The sequence below is a fragment of the Eptatretus burgeri genome, chromosome 11 (genome assembly GCF_056783735.1).
Source record: "Eptatretus burgeri isolate ZD-2024b chromosome 11, Ebu_testis_v1, whole genome shotgun sequence".
NCBI classification, from domain to species: Eukaryota; Metazoa; Chordata; class Myxini; order Myxiniformes; family Myxinidae; genus Eptatretus; species Eptatretus burgeri.
In genome coordinates this window covers 26,323,343-26,341,919 of record NC_140971.1, presented here as the reverse complement: position 1 = coordinate 26,341,919, position 18,577 = coordinate 26,323,343, and the positions used below count along the sequence as shown (strand labels likewise).

The 18,577-nt window shown below is 43.9% G+C and overlaps 1 protein-coding gene across 4 annotated transcripts in view; it reads left to right on the top strand.

The window, feature by feature from the left end:
* The window catches only part of TAF1C (TATA-box binding protein associated factor, RNA polymerase I subunit C), a 43,003-nt gene extending 24,765 nt beyond the window's left edge, over positions 1–18,238 (top strand). For all 4 annotated transcript variants that reach the window (XM_085845651.1, XM_085845652.1, XM_085845650.1 and 1 more), the window contains 8 exons: positions 6,506–6,640; positions 10,215–10,338; positions 10,498–10,569; positions 12,119–12,254; positions 12,566–12,694; positions 13,030–13,207; positions 14,631–14,768; positions 14,926–18,238. In XM_085845651.1, coding sequence (XP_085701777.1) covers positions 6,506–6,640; positions 10,215–10,338; positions 10,498–10,569; positions 12,119–12,254; positions 12,566–12,694; positions 13,030–13,207; positions 14,631–14,768; positions 14,926–16,295 — 2,282 coding nt within the window. In that variant the 3' untranslated portion in view covers positions 16,296–18,238. The remainder of the gene's footprint in view (positions 1–6,505; positions 6,641–10,214; positions 10,339–10,497; positions 10,570–12,118; positions 12,255–12,565; positions 12,695–13,029; positions 13,208–14,630; positions 14,769–14,925) is intronic.
* Positions 18,239–18,577: the final 339 nt, after the last annotated feature.

Here is an 18,577-nt window from a genome sequence, read left to right as displayed (position 1 = left end):
CATAACCCACATGATGTCATCTCCAGAACAACAAAGGCTGCACACAAATTACTCAGGTTGGTGGTCTAAGTGATTGTATTGGCTTTCTGTGTCTTTCCACATTCGATTAATCGACTCAATCGCTTCGTTCATTTCTGCTTTTAAAAAATCAAACATTCGGTTTTGAATAATGGATGACATGGACTTTGATTTGTCTGGTAGCGATAGTGAGTGTGAGAGAAATGAAGGATTTTGGTCTGAATCAGATGGAGAATTGTCGGATAACGTAGTCGCAGGAGGTGAAGTTCAGGCAGCTGGAAATGAAGTACGGCCTTACCAGTTCGAGCCCGAAGCAGGACAAGCAGAAGAAAATGGCGATGAAATTCCCGGAGTTTATGATGATTGGGAGAACATCGAAGGAAGACTTGGCAATAACAACTGGTTCGACTAAATCCTATTCGTAATTCAATAATGTAAATTCGACTTGCATACTGCTCGATATCAAAAATATTTTAGTGAAGTGACGTGACCAGCGCAGCGCAGTGGGCATGTTACCCCGCGGCGAATGAATCGCAAGCAAGGCCAGCCCATGTCATCGGCCGTATCTCTCCGCGCATTAAACGAAGCAATCTCGCTGTCCGGATACGATGAAAACGTGTGTGCAGAACACACCTTGCAACACAATTGTCTAGAGTAGTCCAATAAATCTGACGTTCTGTTGCATTTTTATTTATTTTATTCCTACTGTCGTCATGTAGCGCCAGTATAAAACAATGAAGAAAAGACAATAATAAAAGAAAGCTACAGCACGTCAGATTTATTGGACTAGTCGGATGGACGATGAATTTCTCGGACTTGTCTAGACTCTAAAGTTGACGAGTACCTTGTATTAGCATGCACACAATGTATAAGTCAATGCGTAAGAGTCCCGAGGCTATGAGGACAGATAGGACGTGTAATAGGACAGATACTTTTGTCTTTCATAGTTGTGCCAACATATTTTTCCCTGTTCATTTATTACACATTTTGGCTAAATGTTGATGAATAGCAAGCCAATGGAAGCAGTACCTTCACATTAGAATAAACCCCTGTATGTTGAGTGCAGCCATACCTGGCTTGCATGTATGTGGCATCGTACCTATCCCAGCAGGCTGGTTTCAACGAACAATTCAATAAGCTGCAAAATGTGGGTGCAGGTTTTTCACATTGTTTGATTTTAAAATCATCTCCTTGCACCTTGAAATGATGCAATATTAATCTTTAGTATTTTACTTGTATGTCCCTGTAAGTTTCTTTTTTAATGGAAAGGTTCAACAGTTACATTTTATATTCTGTGGACATGGTATAGCCCTTTATTGTGTATACATGTATTGGATTTGTACACGACTACGACAAGGTAGTAAAGGGATAAATAATTGCCTCTTGATTGTTGTGCATACACGGCTCAGAAGCATAATTTCTTGTCTCTGTGTGTGAGGAAACTTCCGCGAAACAATCACAGGAAATAAGACGATCAGTGAGATAGCAAACAAATGTGCACAATTCATTTGTACGTACTTTATACGGCACGCGACGTCTCATCAATTAACTCTGAGCGAGTCGCGTTCTGGAGATGATCAACGGTCACTTGACCTGCGGTTCGCTGAACTAAACTTTTTTGAAGTGCGGGGCATAGCAAAGTTGTGAAAGCACTACAAATGTTTGAAATATTGGTCTTAATTATCCCATTGTTGATTTAAAAAAAGAAACACATCGGTGATTTCTTCACTTGGAAAGTCAAGCTAATATATAAATAACCAGAAACTTTGGAGTGTCATGGGACCTTAAATATGTGCATCGGAGATTCTGGACAATACATACGAGTTCTAGATCTTTCAACATAACCGGAGAATCTTCGTCTTGATATAGTTTCCAGTAAGACAGTTTTTTTTGTAATTTTCTGACGCTGATGCCAGTTCTCCCGGTCTTAACAATTTCCAGGTGAACCTTATCTTCAGTCTTATTTGACAGCTCCTGCTTAAATGGTTGGAACACATACTCAACCCCAGATATATTAATCGCACAGAATGCTAGAATGACATCAAATGCCAACTCGAATGGCCATTAAAACAAGTTTCTATCTTTTGTAGGTTAAAAGTCAGTCTGCTTCTCCCAAAACTGGGAAGATATATTGTTGTGGGCCGGAGTTCGGTGGCGATAAACGACCACTAGGTGGAGCAGTAGAGCCGTCTCCCACCGAACACCCGGAATTAAAAGGTCGTCACCCCAGATAACTCCGGAGTCGACGGGCCACTTAAAGGACCGTGATCGCCAATTCTCTGACGGTGTGGGGTAGGGTCAATAGCCAAATTTCAATATACCCAAGTACCCACGTCGTCAAATTACCGGAGAAATCACACCCTCGGCCGACTCTGTCCGAACCGAGTCACAGGTACCGACTCAGATCCGGCGTAACCGAGCCGAGTTACCAGAGCCGCGCCCGTCCCAATGACAACTTACGGCACCAACGGCCTTACTGTTTCTCAAGCCCGAACCATGCTTGGCCAATGAAAGAAACCACGGACAACGAACTGGAACATTTAACATGGGGTTTATTTATAAACAATAATTGGGGAGGGGAGCACACAAAGAGCAGAGTTATCCGAATAAAAGAAATGCAGGCAATGTACAGTGAACGAAAAGCACTTGGACAGTTTCTACTTAACAGACTGGCACCACACACACACACACACACCCAAATAAATGGTGGCCGCGGCCTTTATTGGGCCATTCAGCTTTGGAGGGAAAGGTGAGCTGAGGACAGGGCCTATTCTTGCACCTGTCTGCCTCGTGCGGTCTGGTCGAGCTTGTCCGGTGGCGGGACTCGAACCCGCCGCCGACAACGCAGCACCAAGCACCAGGGACCAGGAACGACGCAACAGATGCCAGCCAGCACGGGAACGGACCAGACGAGACGAGCACCCGCGGGTAGACGAGAACGCCAGCAGGCAAGACGAGGCTTCTTCTCTTTCTCCTTTCTTTCCCGCGGGTCGAGGGAACCGCTCTGAGGGACTTGCCTCCGGATTGGACGAGGGGCGAACATCACACTTGGCTGGGCGGGGCTGCCCCTGAGGTGGTCAGCCTCCTAATTGGACGAGGCTTCTCGGGGGGTGGGGGTGTCGAGGCGTCTCGGAGGCCCACCCCCCGAAGAGGCTCCGTAGTAGCTTTCGGCACATTGGCCTCCCATTGGATGGGGCACGCGTGCGATGCTCGCCCTTCGCTAATTGGCAGGAGGAAACGTTCCATGCCCTTCCTCGGGGCGGAGCCTCGATCTGAGGCGATGGAGGCTGCGCCCACGACTTCAGCCAAAAACACGTGGGCAATGGCGACCAGGTTGAGTGAGGGATGGTGCCGTTGTTGTTGTTGTAGTGGATGTATAAAACATGACTATAAAATAACTCACAGCGCACACACGAAATTCCCATTACACATAGGGGACGGGACCCTGACTAAAAACACATACTTATCAAAATAACTGAACTACGGGGCTGCTGTCTGTTTGTGTGCAAATGGCTGCCAGATTCGTAACAATATTATTTTGAAGCGACCAGAGCGCCTGTACATTTTCTTAAGTCCACATTCCAACTCGTTTGTGTCTTCCATACAAAATTCTGAAGATAGTTCTACGTGACAGGCAATTCTTCTTTATATTCAACTTACTGGCAAAGTTCAACCTGTTGACACTTTTAATATAAAGGTGATCTTTCCATACAGAGGAGAAATATAATTATGTTCATTCCAAATGGATACATACTTAAAACATCATATCATATTTGAGTGCATTTATTTCAGGATTCATATATTTTATTTTAATATCAGGTTTTAATCATCAATTAATTTATTTTATCACCCCCAAACCCATTTTATATATTATTTCCGAGTTTGTGGTTTCGTGTCGCGCTATCTTCGACTTTGTTCTGCGCTCGAGTAATGTGATATTCGGCTTACATTATCTCAAAGACCATATGAGGTGCATGGTACAAAAAAAAGTAAATAAAATGGTTCTGAAACAGTGAAATCCTATTCCATTTACTGCATTAAAGTAAAATTACGACTGATACTCTGCATCAGTTCCTTTCTCAAACACACCCACCCCAACATGTCGCGCAGAGCACGGGTTATGCTAGTCATGATAAAATGTTTCTGCAGGCCCGATATGTTCTCGTGACTCAGGCATTACAGGGCGGAGGTATGCGCTCTACCAAGTGCCCTTCTCGTTTAAGACTATCTCAGTTTATCAGGGTAAATCTGCACTGTCTTCTTTTGTGAATATTGCATTTCTTTTGTCGCACCCACCAATTCCTTACTTTTCCCTGCTGTACATCTGTGAATAAACCCATACTATACCACATAACTTTCCTTACTTTGTCAAATAAATGTGTCTGTTATAAATGTACCCAGCTCATTTTTTTTTCTTTTTTCTTTTCCTCCATTGGTCCAGCATGGTCTGCACCTGAGCATAGCTGGGAAGTTACACCCCAAAATATGCTTATTAGCCAGTGCGTCCTTGGCAGCTCTGCTCAAGCCTGGTGTTGGCTTAGTGGTTTGGGTGGTGGCTTGGGATCCTAGGGTCCTGAGTTCAAGCCCCGTTGGGCCGCCGAATTAATACACCAGGAGGTTAACTCAGCCTGTCATCCTTCCGAGGTCGGCAAAATGAGTACCAGTATACTGGTAAGGGGGACACTGCATCAGCGGCATAGCCGCGTCCCAACCAATGATGCAACCAGCAGCCACAGGCTGCACTCGATAGAGAGAGCTCTGCTCAGCTGCACCTGATGTGGTCAGCAACGCAAGTACACATCGAGGGTGCGATTCCCTGATATGGCGACCACATGTTCCCAGTTAAACGGTAGTCAGACGGAGGACACTGGGTCACTTGGTCAAATTATTGGCGTTCACGGTCGATTAGTGACCCTCCGTCACACTAACTTATTCATGTGCGACGGCCTGCGATTCCCGGTGAGTCCGGGGAGAAACCAGGGATATCTCCTCCCTCGTAGTATCCCCATGACCTTGGGGCCGCAACTATATATATATATATATATATATATATATATATATATATATATATATATATATATATATATATATATATATATATATATATATATATATATATATATATATATATATATATATATATATGTATATATATATATATGTATATATATATATATATATATATATATATATATATATATATTCCTGTCAAGTGAGGCCTCGGTTAGTACAGTGGGAAAGGGTAGGAAATTTTCCTAACACATTTCCTTTCAATATATTTCCTGTGTCTGTATTAATACTGTACAAACGCCCAAACAATGAGGTTATTTATTTACAGTGGTTCGGGGGAGGAGCAGAGGTAATGTAATTTGTATCATGGGTTTGAATGTTTGTTTATATTTCCAGAGTTTATATTTACTTTTTTTAGAAATAGAAGCACCTTCAAACCAGATTTTCAACAGTGGTTCTCACTTCTCACCCTTTTCTTGACAAAATAAATGAGAACGGCAATCGGTCGGCATACCTCCGCCAGGCTGAAGAGTTTACGTTTTTCTGTCCCACCAATGGGTCGGATCTACATCCGGACCTTAATCAAATTGGCTTGTTCACATCACCGAACCAACTAATCCACCTTGTTTTTTTCCGAATCCGTCCGCAACTTTTTGAGATATTGTGCTATATGTTAGTTTAGCCCTGTCTCTCAATGGTGAAGAATTACTTAAAAAATTCAAGTGTTCAGATCTGGATTTGGATCTTCACCAAAATTTAATGTATTCACTCTTGTCACACATGTCCTTTTGTGTCAGCTCAATGAATCGTTACGAATAGATGTATTGATAGATAGATGTAATAGATGTATAGATGAATCGATGTAATAGATGTAATAGATGTATGTACCTGCCGTATCGAGACCACCAACTTGTCGGAAACATTACTCCTGCAGAATCTCTTGTAAAGTGTATTTCCGTGTATTGTAATTGACAGGGGTAAAAGGCCTTTTGGCCCATCACACCTGTTTCACACTCAACCCAGTGCCTCTACAAGTAAAAACAATAAAGATAAGCCAAAAATGTCGCATAAAACAAGAAAGGTGAAGGGATTGGAGATATGGTATAACACTCATACATGCAATTGATCATCAGTTTAGGATCCAATATTTTTCCTGCATTTCCCTAGTCTTATTCGGTCAACGAATTCTCCCTTGCAACTTTGCGAGATACACTAGCAAAGAACAGCTGCACACGGAAGAACGAGAAGAGGTGCTAAAACGCGTGCATCACTTGGTCTCGGCACTGACGCCACTCTTTACTACTATCCTTTTATATTGGCCGACTCATTTGACAGCTTGATGATTTAGACTTGTAACCTACTCTGAGATCTTTTTTAGTGTTTGAAGTGATTGATATATATATATATATATATATATATATATATATATATATATATATTTTTTTTTTTTTTTCTAATGAACTCTGGCAATTATTAGCTTTTCAGGGACTGGCATGCAATTGTCAAAGGAGGACGTGTGGAAGATCTTGCCTGGTGCCATTGCAAACGCGTGTGCTCTTCCACCTGCAGGGATGCATCCATCAGATCAGCAGCAGTTCTATACATGGAGACGGTGAGTTCCTCTTTGTTTTTGCCACCTTGGATTTTTTTTGTTAAAAATTTAAATGAAAGGTACAAGATTCTGGTGGGGTATGTGGTGTAGCGGGCCTGCGGGGGCAGGGCATGATTTGGGGAGCGTGGTGGAGGAGTGGTTTTAGAGTGGTCACGTGCTTGCACGGGATATAGGAGTGCGCACCGCCTGAGGCGTTGTCGTAGTTGCTGTAACCATTGTGGCCTGGGGAGCCTGGAGGTCGTGTGGCTTGTAGAGTGCATCGAGTACTCAATAAAGTGGAGTTACGGGCAACGTACGCTCACACTCTCGCTCGTGCAATAAAGCAGGGTTGTACTGTTCCCCCGCTCGTGTCTGCCTTGGAGCACCTCTGTCACGACACCACAGGGTAGAACCAAATTATTGGAGGTGCACAGGGCTTTAAATGAGGATGCAATTTATTAACTAGTACATTGGAAGAATCCGTAAAAGACATTCACCATATTCAGCAGGGTAGCAGAACAGTCCCTTCAAGTTTTTTTATTTTTATTTTTTATTTTGTATCCATTGTCAAGGCTCATGGAAGAGCGAGTACACTGAACGGATCTGGATGTAACAGACAAAACAGGACACAAAACATGCATGCATGGAGTGGACAAGATGGATACATAGGATGCATGGGGTCGACGAGATGGATATGGAAGGAAACTCCAAGGAGAGAAAACTGGAAATTTGGAAGGAGGAGGGATTGGGGTGGGTTAACGAGTGTAGAAAAGATCATGGTTTTGGATTGGGGACAATCCGAGATGGTGGTGAACAGCTGCCTTGAAGACCTGGAGGGAAGAATGAGATTGAAGTGGATGTGGAAGTTGGTTCCACAGGAGGGGAAGAAAGAGGAACAAATGAGTGGAGGTTTTTTTTTTTTTGTATACCTTGTCGAGGCTCGTATGAGAGCTAACACACAACTCGCAGCAAGGGGGCATGAGACGAGAGGGGCGGGAGTGGAAGGGACAAAACAGTGGGGAACAGACACATAAGGTGAACTGTGGAAGGGAGAGGGATGGGATGGGATGGGGAACATGGCGAAGAGAAGATGGACATTACAGGGACTTTCAGGAAGGAAAGCAGGGGAATTGAAGGAAGTGGGCTTGGGTGGATTATCGGGGGTAGAAAAGATCGAGGATTTGGATGGGGGATGATAAGAGGTGGTGGTGAACAGCTGTTTTGAAAGCCTGGAGGGAAGAATGGGAAAGAATAGAGTGAGGAAGTTTATTCCAAAGGCGGGAAAAAAGAGGAATGAAAGAGCGAAGATGAGCAGTGATTCGTGATTTTGGTAGTTTTACCAGAAGGGGGTTGTTGGCGTACCTTGAGCGCCCTGTGGAAATGTGGTGTGGACAAATCGCAGAGAGAGCAGGGGGGCAAGGCTGGAGAGGAGTCGGTTGAAGACAGAAATACCACCGACCAACCTGCGGTGATTGAGTGAGAGGCCCAAAGACTTAGCTTCATTGCGGGAGATGCCGATGATCTTAAATGCCCTGGTTTCGACAGCATGAAGCCGAGAAAGGTGGGAGGCAGGAGCACCAGCCCAGAGGGGAGAGCAGTACTCCATCAGGCTATGGACAAAAGCTTTGTAAGTGATCAGGAGCTCAAGAGGGCCGAGGAAGGACTTTGCACGATGGAGGATTCCCAGTTGGCGACTGACTTTTGAGGCGAGGTTGGAAATGTGACTTTCCCAGGAAAGGTCATGGCAGATAGTGAGACCCAGAAGCTTGAAAGAAAAGACTTCTTCCAGAGGATTGTTGAGAAAGTGGATGGGTGGGGGGGGGGGGTTCTAAACGGTCCTTTCGAAGAGACATAGTGAGAGTGTGAGATTTGTCTGGATTGAAAGACATGTTCCACGTGTTCGATCAGTTTGTGATTTTATCCAGATCTGCAGTGAGCGAAGAAGCTGCTGCTTGCCGGTCTGAGTGATGACAGATGGTACGGCAGAGGGTGGAGTTGTCGGCAAAGAGAAATAGAGGATTTTCCAGAGTCGGAGAGATCATTGATGAAAACCAGAAAAAGAACAGGGCCCAGAACGCTACCTTGAGGAACTCCAACCTGAACAGGAAGAGGGGATGAAAGAACTCCATTTTGGGCCACACGTTGACTGCGACAGGAGACGAAGTCTGCGAGCCATGAGTGGAGATGGCCTTGAATACCATGGGAAGAGAGTTTGGTGAGTAGGGCAGGGTGCCAGACTGTCAAAAGCACGTGATATGTCCAGGGATATGGCTCGGATTTCCTTTCTGGCATTGAGGACCTCCATCCATTGATGGGAGAGCAGAAGCAGCATATCCAGGGTAGAGTGACCTGGTCTGAAACCAAATTGATGATTGGAAATCAAGCCATTGGAGAAGAGGAAGGATTTCATGTCTGAAGCGATGATGGATTCCATAACCTTGCTGATGATTGGGAGAAGGCTGATTGGTCTGTCGTTGCAAGGATCTGTTTTTGCACCTTTTTTATGCAGGGCAGTGATGTTAGCAGATTTCCAAGCAGATGGCAGATGACCTTGAGCAAATGAGAGGGTGAATAGAACAGAGAGAGGGTGAGCAAGAGCAGAAGAGCAGGCTTTGAGGACACGTGGGCTGATGCTGTCTGAACCGGTTGCAGAGTCTGACTCGAGGTTTGAAAGCAAGTTCTCCACCTTGTCAGGAGAAAAGGACACAGAGTCCAGGGACAGTTGGGTGCGACTGGGTAAAGTGGGTAGAGATAGAGATGGGTTTCGGACACAAGATTTAGCTGCAAACACCGAGTTTAGACATTCAGCTTTATCATGTGTGGAATCAGCAGTGCGGCCATTTGAGGTAAGGGAGGGGATGGAGGGGGAACATACACCAGAAACAGATTTGATTAAACGCCACCAGGATTTTGAGGGAGAGAGGTTTGAGAGATGATGAGGTGAGCAGTGATCCTGGATTTAAGTTGATTCACCAGAAGGGGGTTGATGGTGGACCGTGTAAGCCATGCAGAAACCTGAGGGTGTGGGGGGGGGAGCATGGAAAGAATAGAGGGCGCAAGACCAGAGAGGAGGCGGTAGAAGACAGAGACCACCAACTTGTCAGCGATGGTGAAATGATAAGCCCATAGACTCAGGTACAGCACAGGAGATTCCAATAATCTTGAAGGACATGGTTTCCACAGCATCAAGCTGAGCAAGATTTGAGGCAGTGGAGCCAGCTTAGAGGGGAAAGCAATACTCCATCAACCTGCGGATCCTTGTAGGTGGATAGGAGTCCAGATGTGCGAAGGAAAGACTTTGTACCTTGCAACTGGTAAGACTCGAAAGGTAGAACTAGTCACTGCAGACCTATTCTTTATTCTTGTTATTCAAGGCCCTTTGCAACCAACCTTAAGTAAAGCATCCTTCATGGAATTATTAGTATTATTATTGAAGCGTCCCCAATTTTCCAGTTCATAGGCTTGCATCACTGCTGGAAATTTCGGATTGCAGTACAATACTTGTCTCTCCAGGAAATTTTCCATTTTTGCCGGTGTTTTTTGCTTCACTATTTTAAAAATGAATATACTGAGCCTTGTTTTCCTTATTTTTCAGTTTACGCTGGTGTGCGTTCAGACTATTTTTGTGGTTTGTGGAAGCTGCCTTCTGGAGATTTAGCACAATCTCACTGCATTGAGGTTGTGGGGTTGAAAACTCCAGCGACCTGTCTGGCACTCAGGTGAAGATCATTGATTGAGGCTCTCTAATGGTTTTGTGCATCTCATAAAAGGGAGATGAAAGTTGAGGTTGATATTATCATTCTTGCACTATATCGCCACCTAAAAACTTTGACTATTTTGGCTGAGGTACTGACTTACAGATTTTTGTCTACATACAGTCCACACCTGCCAGGAGAAGCAGCAGTGGTGACAGAAACTGGAGCTGCCTACTTATGGAGGGCAGAGAAAGGGTGAATCTTGCTGTTCATGCATACAATGCCATATCCGACTTCCTTGGTGCTTTGAATACACCTTACCAATGGCTCCGTGCACACCTTCATCACGCCTCACTTGTGGCTCCCTTTTTCACTTTGACTATGCCTCACCTACAACTCGTCAAACAGCTTCCTTCGCACTTTGACTCACCCTCAACTCATTGTGTTTCCCCTCTGCACCTTGGCATCACGACTTTTGCTTATCCGACACATTGTTTTCGCCTCTTATCGGCTGTATTGCTCATTGCATTAGTCTTATCAATGAGTTTTATTTTACGTACTCGTGGGCACTCCCGCCATCCGGGCGGCCCAGCTGTGGTGGGCAATATGCTGCGGAATCGGTCTTCGAAATGTACTTCATCATTTTTGTTCTTTTTGAAAGATTTTATTGATCACGGCATTGTCATACTCCATGAGGAAAGCATGTGATAAAGACGCCACACCGTAATCGTCAATAATGTAATCAACACTGTGAGAGGTGAGGAAAGCTTGTGATTGATTTGCCGCACCACCTAGATGGACCGTTGCTTGCTGACGCAGATAGACGCGATAACAGTAGACAAGAGGAATGATGCTGAGAAAAATGAGTAACCCGATTGGTCAGTGCCTTGACCAATTGGTGACATAGCTACAGCCACACAAGCTCTATTTATTAAGTGTAAAAAATTGTATTTGATGCAAACTTTTGCACAACCACATGACTGTTGCACACTACCTTTTAAGGTCTTGCTCTGCAGAGATCCTTTTTATAACTTGCCTAATTTATTTATTTGGATCTTCTTCTTCTTCTTCTTCTTCTTCTTCTTCTTCTCCTTCTCCTTCTCCTTCTTCTCCTTCTCCTTCTCCTTCTCCTTCTCCTTCTCCTTCTCCTTCTTCTTCTCCTTCTTCTTCTCCTTCTTCTTCTCCTTCTTCTTCTCCTTCTTCTCCTTCTTCTCCTTCTTCTCCTTCTTCTCCTTCTTCTCCTTCTTCTCCTTCTTCTCCTTCTTCTCCTTCTTCTCCTTCTCCTTCTTCTCCTTCTTCTCCTTCTTCTCCTTCTTCTCCTTCTTCTCCTTCTTCTCCTTCTTCTCCTTCTTCTTCTCCTCCTCCTTCTCCTTCTTCTCCTTCTTCTCCTTCTTCTCCTTCTTCTCCTTCTTCTCCTTCTTCTCCTTCTTCTCCTTCTTCTCCTTCTTCTCCTTCTTCTCCTTCTTCTCCTTCTTCTCCTTCTTCTCCTTCTTCTCCTTCTTCTCCTTCTTCTCCTTCTTCTCCTCCTCCTCCTCCTCCTTCTTCTCCTTCTTCTCCTCCTCCTTCTCCTCCTTCTCCTCCTCCTTCTCCTCCTTCTCCTCCTCCTTCTTCTCCTTCTTCTCCTTCTTCTCCTTCTTCTTCTCCTCTTTCACAATGAAACAAAACGACCTGATTTATTGATGTTATATACTGTTTGTTCGGCCATTTTTTTTTTTTTTTTTCATAAACTATTCCGTTTGTTGAGCAAATTGATTTAATGTGCTAAATATTTATTGTTTCACCATTCCACACTTATCCCTTTCAGGTTGCAGTTGGTGCTGAGGGAGAAGCAAAACCTGTACTTCAATGCATTGTCCAGCTGGCGATGGTGTCACTTCACAGCACATCCCCGCGTGCTGGCGTACACAGACCGCACTGGCGTGGCATTAGCAGATAGTAGGGTGTGTATGTACCTGCCGCATAACCGATTTTATATATATATATATATATATATATATATATATATATATATATATATATATATATATATATATATATATATATATATATATATCCCCCAACCATGTAATAATCTCAACTTTTTCTTCAACGAATTTTGAGGTTCGAACGAGCAATTGTATTTGAAATCATGCTAAAGCTAGTTTAAAGCATCTAAAATGACAGTTATTTCCGTTTATCTCTGAAAAAAACATTTTTGTCCAGTTGATTTATCCAGCCTGACATGTGGTTTGGTGCTGTTATGGATGGATAGGTCGGTAATGTAGCTGGTCGGAGCCTGTTCCGCATTGGGGCCACGGCGGGTTGTCACTTGGGGGAGCGTGTGGCTTTGAGCCAGCACTTGCCCTTTCACAGCCCCTTCCACATGCTCGTGAGCACCCAGGTAGGTAATCTTGCTCTTATTTTGTGGCTTTACTTCAAAACTTAGTGGAACATGTTTTTCCCATGTTTGGCAAGTCACACTTCCACTGTCATCTTTAAGTATCACAGGTCACACACATTCTTCCAGAATCCCACACCTGGTTACCCACCACGTTTATAAGCTGAGCACTCGCATCCATTCTTTCATCCCTATATTCTCTCATCTATGGAAGTGACTCCTTAATATTCGTGATGGTACCAACACTTTGCTGGTTCCCTGAGCAATCTGGCCAAAACTGCTTTGGCCCTAAATATTCCATCTTTTATAAATTGACAAAAACCTCCATGTGCACACAGTCATCTGCTTACCTCATCGATGAAAGGATGCCAGATGTGCCAGTGGTGAAGTGGGACCATGGGCTTGGATTGTCACCAATATTCGCACACGCTGTTGTTGCCGAAGAAAGGGACCTTTCTGAGCGAAGCCTCGTTTTGGGAACTCACAGAAGTGAAGTTGTACTGCTGAACTACAGAGGTAAAAAAAATAATTTTTTTTAAAAATTGAAAACACCTTCTGCAGGGTTGGTTTGTTTAATTTTTATGGCTTATTGCAGAGAAAAGAGGATAAGATTAGGAACAATGGGAAAATGCACTGTTGATCCCAAAACATTTGATTAATTTGTGGGATGGCTAAGAAAGTATGGAAAGCAAAATGAGGGCATCCAAGTGAAAATTCATATACAGTATATGTGTTACTATAATGATGGGGATAGCACAGAAACGTTTTTTTTTTCTTTGGAATGATTGAAAGTACATATTTTATCATGGAAAAGACTCGTATTGACATGATTTATAAACATATTGTTGTGGATTCTCGCCACTCCAGCATGCGGACGGCCGCCTTTTCCCCGATTGCGGCCGCGCGCGCCCACCGAACGTGGAAATCCAGTCGCAGCTTTCGGATCAACGTCGAAATCCAGCTACGGTTGTGCTTTTAACCACACCATAAGCCAGCCAACTTTTCTGTCCACGCACTACAGGGTCGATGGCCGAATTGTCGATGTACCTAATTATTCGCGTGGACAAAAATGCCGGGAGCCTACACCTCAATGGAGCCTGCACGGAAACGAGCCGCCTTAAGCAGCTCGTTCTGTTTGCGATTGCCGAGCGGTTTATTATGGCCAAGCCCCGTTGGACCCGATTATCTTATCGGTGTTAAAAAAACAGCTAATATTTCGAACGCAATTACGGCAGTTCAATGGAGGAAGGGACGCAACGAGCAGGTGAATATTCAAACAATAGGGAACATTTATTTCCAATCCACATATGCAAGCAAGGCAATGAATGGGGGTAGGGGACAAGACACGAGCAAGAAAACCTACAGCCGATATCTATTTACCATGCACATGCACTTAGTCAGTTCACTACTTAAGGACAAGGCGCCACAGACTTCCGCGGCGTGGAAGGAATCGCGGCGCCGGTTATCTCCTTGGCGGGCTTACTCGTCATTGCTTTCTAATTGCCCTCTGGCCCAATACATAGATTGTCCATCATGATTATCAACACAATCACTCTTCAGTTTGCTGGAAAATAAAAAAACCAAAAACGTGACAACAAATTTTATTCCATTTAGGCACATGACCTGATGTGCATATTTGATCGGCAGTTTCAAGGCAAGTCTTCTTGCGGAAACGCGCAAGTTATGTCGACTGTGCGTTTCAGCAAATCATAGACAAGGCATGACTGGCTCCACAATAATTGCTGAGAAGGTCACGAAAGTTTAATTTTCTCCTTGATGGTATCTTTTAAATCGAGGATTGCAAGTGCAAAAGTTTGAGTTCCAGGATCACGTGTCATTTGCTTGAACTTGGAGGCCAAACAGGCCACCCATACCTGTGGTTAGATGGAAAGTTTTTATTGGTGACGTTTCTATTGCTTCCCTTAATTGATTGCTGCAGGAGGTGTGGAGAGTCCCTGGCAGGCACACGGCCTTCCACTGAAACTCAGTGGACCACGTGATTGGCTTGGCTTGATTTCTCCGCACAGGCCTCGAGAACAACAAGCCTTGGCGAAAAGGTTGGGTGCCCCTTGTGCAGGTGAGTTACAGAAGTCAGGGTATGGATACAGGTGAAATGAGGAAAGGAAAATGCTAAATCTTTCTTGGAAGTAATTAACCAGATTTCCCAGACGTTTTAGATGCATAACAGGTCGGTGGATAAGTCGTCATTTTTTTTGTTTTTTTCTTTCTCCTAGGTGTTACGGTGGTGCGGCATGTTGGTGATTGCAGGAATTTAAGTATTCTCCACCTTTCAGAAGCTGGAGATGCCTTTCAGCAGACCTTGCTCTTCAGTGCACCAGATGTACAGTCGAACAGTATGGATGCCATGCCCATCTCAGAAAACCTCCCAAAAGAAGATGGCAACGGCAGTAGGTCACAAGGACAGAGCAATTCTGCTGGTGAAGACCAAATTCCACGAGCAGATAGCCTCCCACATTCTTCTATTGGCTGTTTTCAGGATGTAAATGGAGTTAAATATTTGGGTCAAAAAAGTGAAAATCTTATCTCACCTGTTTTGAAAGCGGTTTGTAATAGGTGGGCCACACATTTCTTGACGGCCTGGAAAGTAGCAGCACCCAAACAGCTTAGGAGGACGTCTTTTAGAAATAGAGGCAATCAGCTGCCTGACCGCCTGCCTCCATTGGAGATGGACAACATACAGGCAGTACGACAGCATCTTGGCAACGTCTGTGATGTTAAAACATGGCGCGCTGTCTTGGAACGCCGACTGCATATTATCACCCCACCACCCACAAGTTTCCCTGATCCATTTCCGGATGAACTTGCAAAGGATTCTTTGAGCCAACGCTTGGTGGTGGCATGGAATGGTAATTGGTGCGATAGTGGCACAGCCAACCTCTCTGGGTCTGTCCAATCAAGTACAAGCCACCGACGGACGAAGCCCAAACGCCGCCGCCTGTCTGGGATGTTTTCGCAGTCCTCTCTCAGCCAAAATGATGACAGCACCTTCAGTATTTTTTCTGGTTCCGAGACTGAGAACATCGTGGAAATTTCAAGGCGAGGCTTGACCGATTCCCATCGTATCATTGATAACACTGTAGATGAAAATGAACTCGAGAGCAACTCTCCAGAAGCCATTATTGCTCCTCCACAGCTGCCTGAAGCTTCACCCGATGGCATTGCTACACAAGCTTCACCTTCAAGTGTGGTGAAATTGCGCAGCTCCATTCTCAAGACACAAAGACATGCCAATACCCCCTCAAGTCAAAGTGCACTTGGAAATTCTGGGGCCAGTCGTAATGCAGGTGATTATTCCATCATGCTGGGTTTATGCCAATCGCCTACTCGGAGTTCATCTCACTTAGATCTTATGTCAGCATACTTAGACTCAGCTTCTCTTCAAGTACATGGTCACAGTCAGGCTAAACCATCTTCACTCCCACCAGATTTTGAAATTGGAATGGATGAGGATTTGTGCTTTGACAATCCTTCATCGCAGTGTAGCTTGCCCACGATGTTTGGTACTTCCTCTCGGACATCCCTCTGCGTCCGACCTGGAATGCAACCAAAGAAGAAGAAGAGGAAGTTCAACATGGGATTTTGAACTTGTTTTTTTTCCTGAGCATGTTATAAATTCTATCTTCAGTGAAGTTGTAAAGATTGTTCGTGAGGGTGGGAGAGGGGAAATATGATATCATTTGGAAATGTATGTGAGCATTCCCAATTTTATTGTTAGCTAAAGCTCAGGCACCTTTTCATCGAATTTGTTTTTGCAGATTACATACATTATTAACAACCAGCAAATGCCGCCCGTTTCTTCACTGATGGGAATACTAAGAGAGAGAAGGATGAGGGGGAGTTTGCAAAGAGAATGATATCTTGTGCTTTATGACGACACGCACACGCACACGCACACACACACACACACACACACACACACACACACACACACACACACACACACACACACACACACACACACACACACACACGGAAGAGTTCCCGTCACCGCTTCGCTGACAGAAGTACTATAAGGATGGGGAGGGGGAGAGTGAGGAGGAGGAAAGGAAGGCAGCATAAGGGGAGGAGGTGGAGGGGAAAGGAAGGCAGCATAAGGTGAGAGGAAGGGAAGGCAGACATGCAGTGGAGTGTTAATTGTGATTCATACTGTCGACAGTTCAGTACGTACTGTATGCAACCCAAAAACCTTGAGTAGCTTTCACCCTTGTTTTGGGGGAATTTCAATAAACAAATTTTAAAACAACGTTCCATTATTGACGGTTCAGGGAGATGTGCAGAAACATTAATCTTTATAAACAGCTGCCAATCGTCATGTGACTGGTGGAAAGAAAGTTGGCTCTAATTTAGAAAACGGGTTAATTCGTCAAACAGCTCAGAAATCGGGTGTTATCAAATATATTGTTGTGGTTTTGTAAAACCAACACTCTCCTGAGGCAATGGCACACAAAATATAGTGATCCTGACAGTTATTACCTCCGCCATCGAAGGTGAAGGAGGTTATGTTTTCACCCCTTTCTGTCTGTCTATCTGTCTGTCTGTCTGTGTATTGGATATCTCAAAAAGTTATGGACGGATCCAGATTAAATTTTGTGGACAGGTTGGGTGTGTAGCAAGGACAAATTGACTTGATTTTGGTGAAGATCCGAATCTGTATCGGGATACGATAATTATTTAATTTTTACAGTGATTCTTCACCATTGAGATGTGGGACCAAAAACGATATATTACTGTATCGCATGATATTTCAAAAATGTATGGGCCCGTTATGTTCTCGTGGATCAGGCATTACGTGGCGGAGGTATGCGCTCCATCGAGTGCCGTTCTAGTTTTCTATAGGTATTTATTTATGCCGAAGTGACGGGACATATCATGAAAGAAGATTGAACAAAAAGGGTAAACGTAGTGTAAAATAAAATTGCATATTTTCACTGAGCCAGCTATCCCCCAATGCACCTTAGGGCCAATGCAGGTGAGTAGTCCTGAACTTTGTTCAAGTCTATCAATATTCAGTAATCGGTGACTGCAAGTATTGTGAAGCACTCGAGAAGTAGCTAAAAGGTCCCATGACACTCAAAAGTTTCTGGTTATTTATATATTAACTTGACCTTCCTCGTGAAGAAATCACCCATGTTTCTTTTTTTAAATCAAAAAATGGGATAATTAGACCAATATTTCGAACATTTCTGGTGCTTTTCACGACTTGCTATGACCCGCCCCTTAAAAACGTTGACTTCAGCGAACCGCAGCCTTCACCTCAACTCCAGAATGCGACTCACACAGAGTGGATTGATTAGATGTCGCGCCGTATAAAGTACGTACAAATGCATTGTGCACATGTGTTTGCTATCTCACTGATCATCTTAATTCATGTGATTATTTCGCGGAAAAGAAATTCTGCTTCTGAGTCGTGTATGCACAACAATCACGAGGCAATTATGTATCACTTTACTACCTTGTCGTAGTCATGTACAAATCCAATACATGTATGCACAATAAAGGGCTATACCATATCCACAAAATATTAAATGTGACTGTTGAACCTTTCCATTAAAAAAGAAACTTACAGGGACATAAGTAAAATACTAAAGATTAATATTGCATCATTTCAAGGCGCAAGGAGAGAATTTTAAAATCAAATAATGTGAAAAACATGCACCTACATTTTGCAGCTTATTGAATTGTTCGTTGAAACCAGCCTGCTGGGATAGGTACGATTCCACATACATGCAAGCCAGGTATGGCTGCACTCAACATACAGGGGTTTATTCTAATGTGAAGGTACTGCTTCCATTGGCTTGCTATTCATCAACATTTAGCCAAAATGCTGTATTAAATGAACAGGGAAAAATATGTTGGCACAACTCT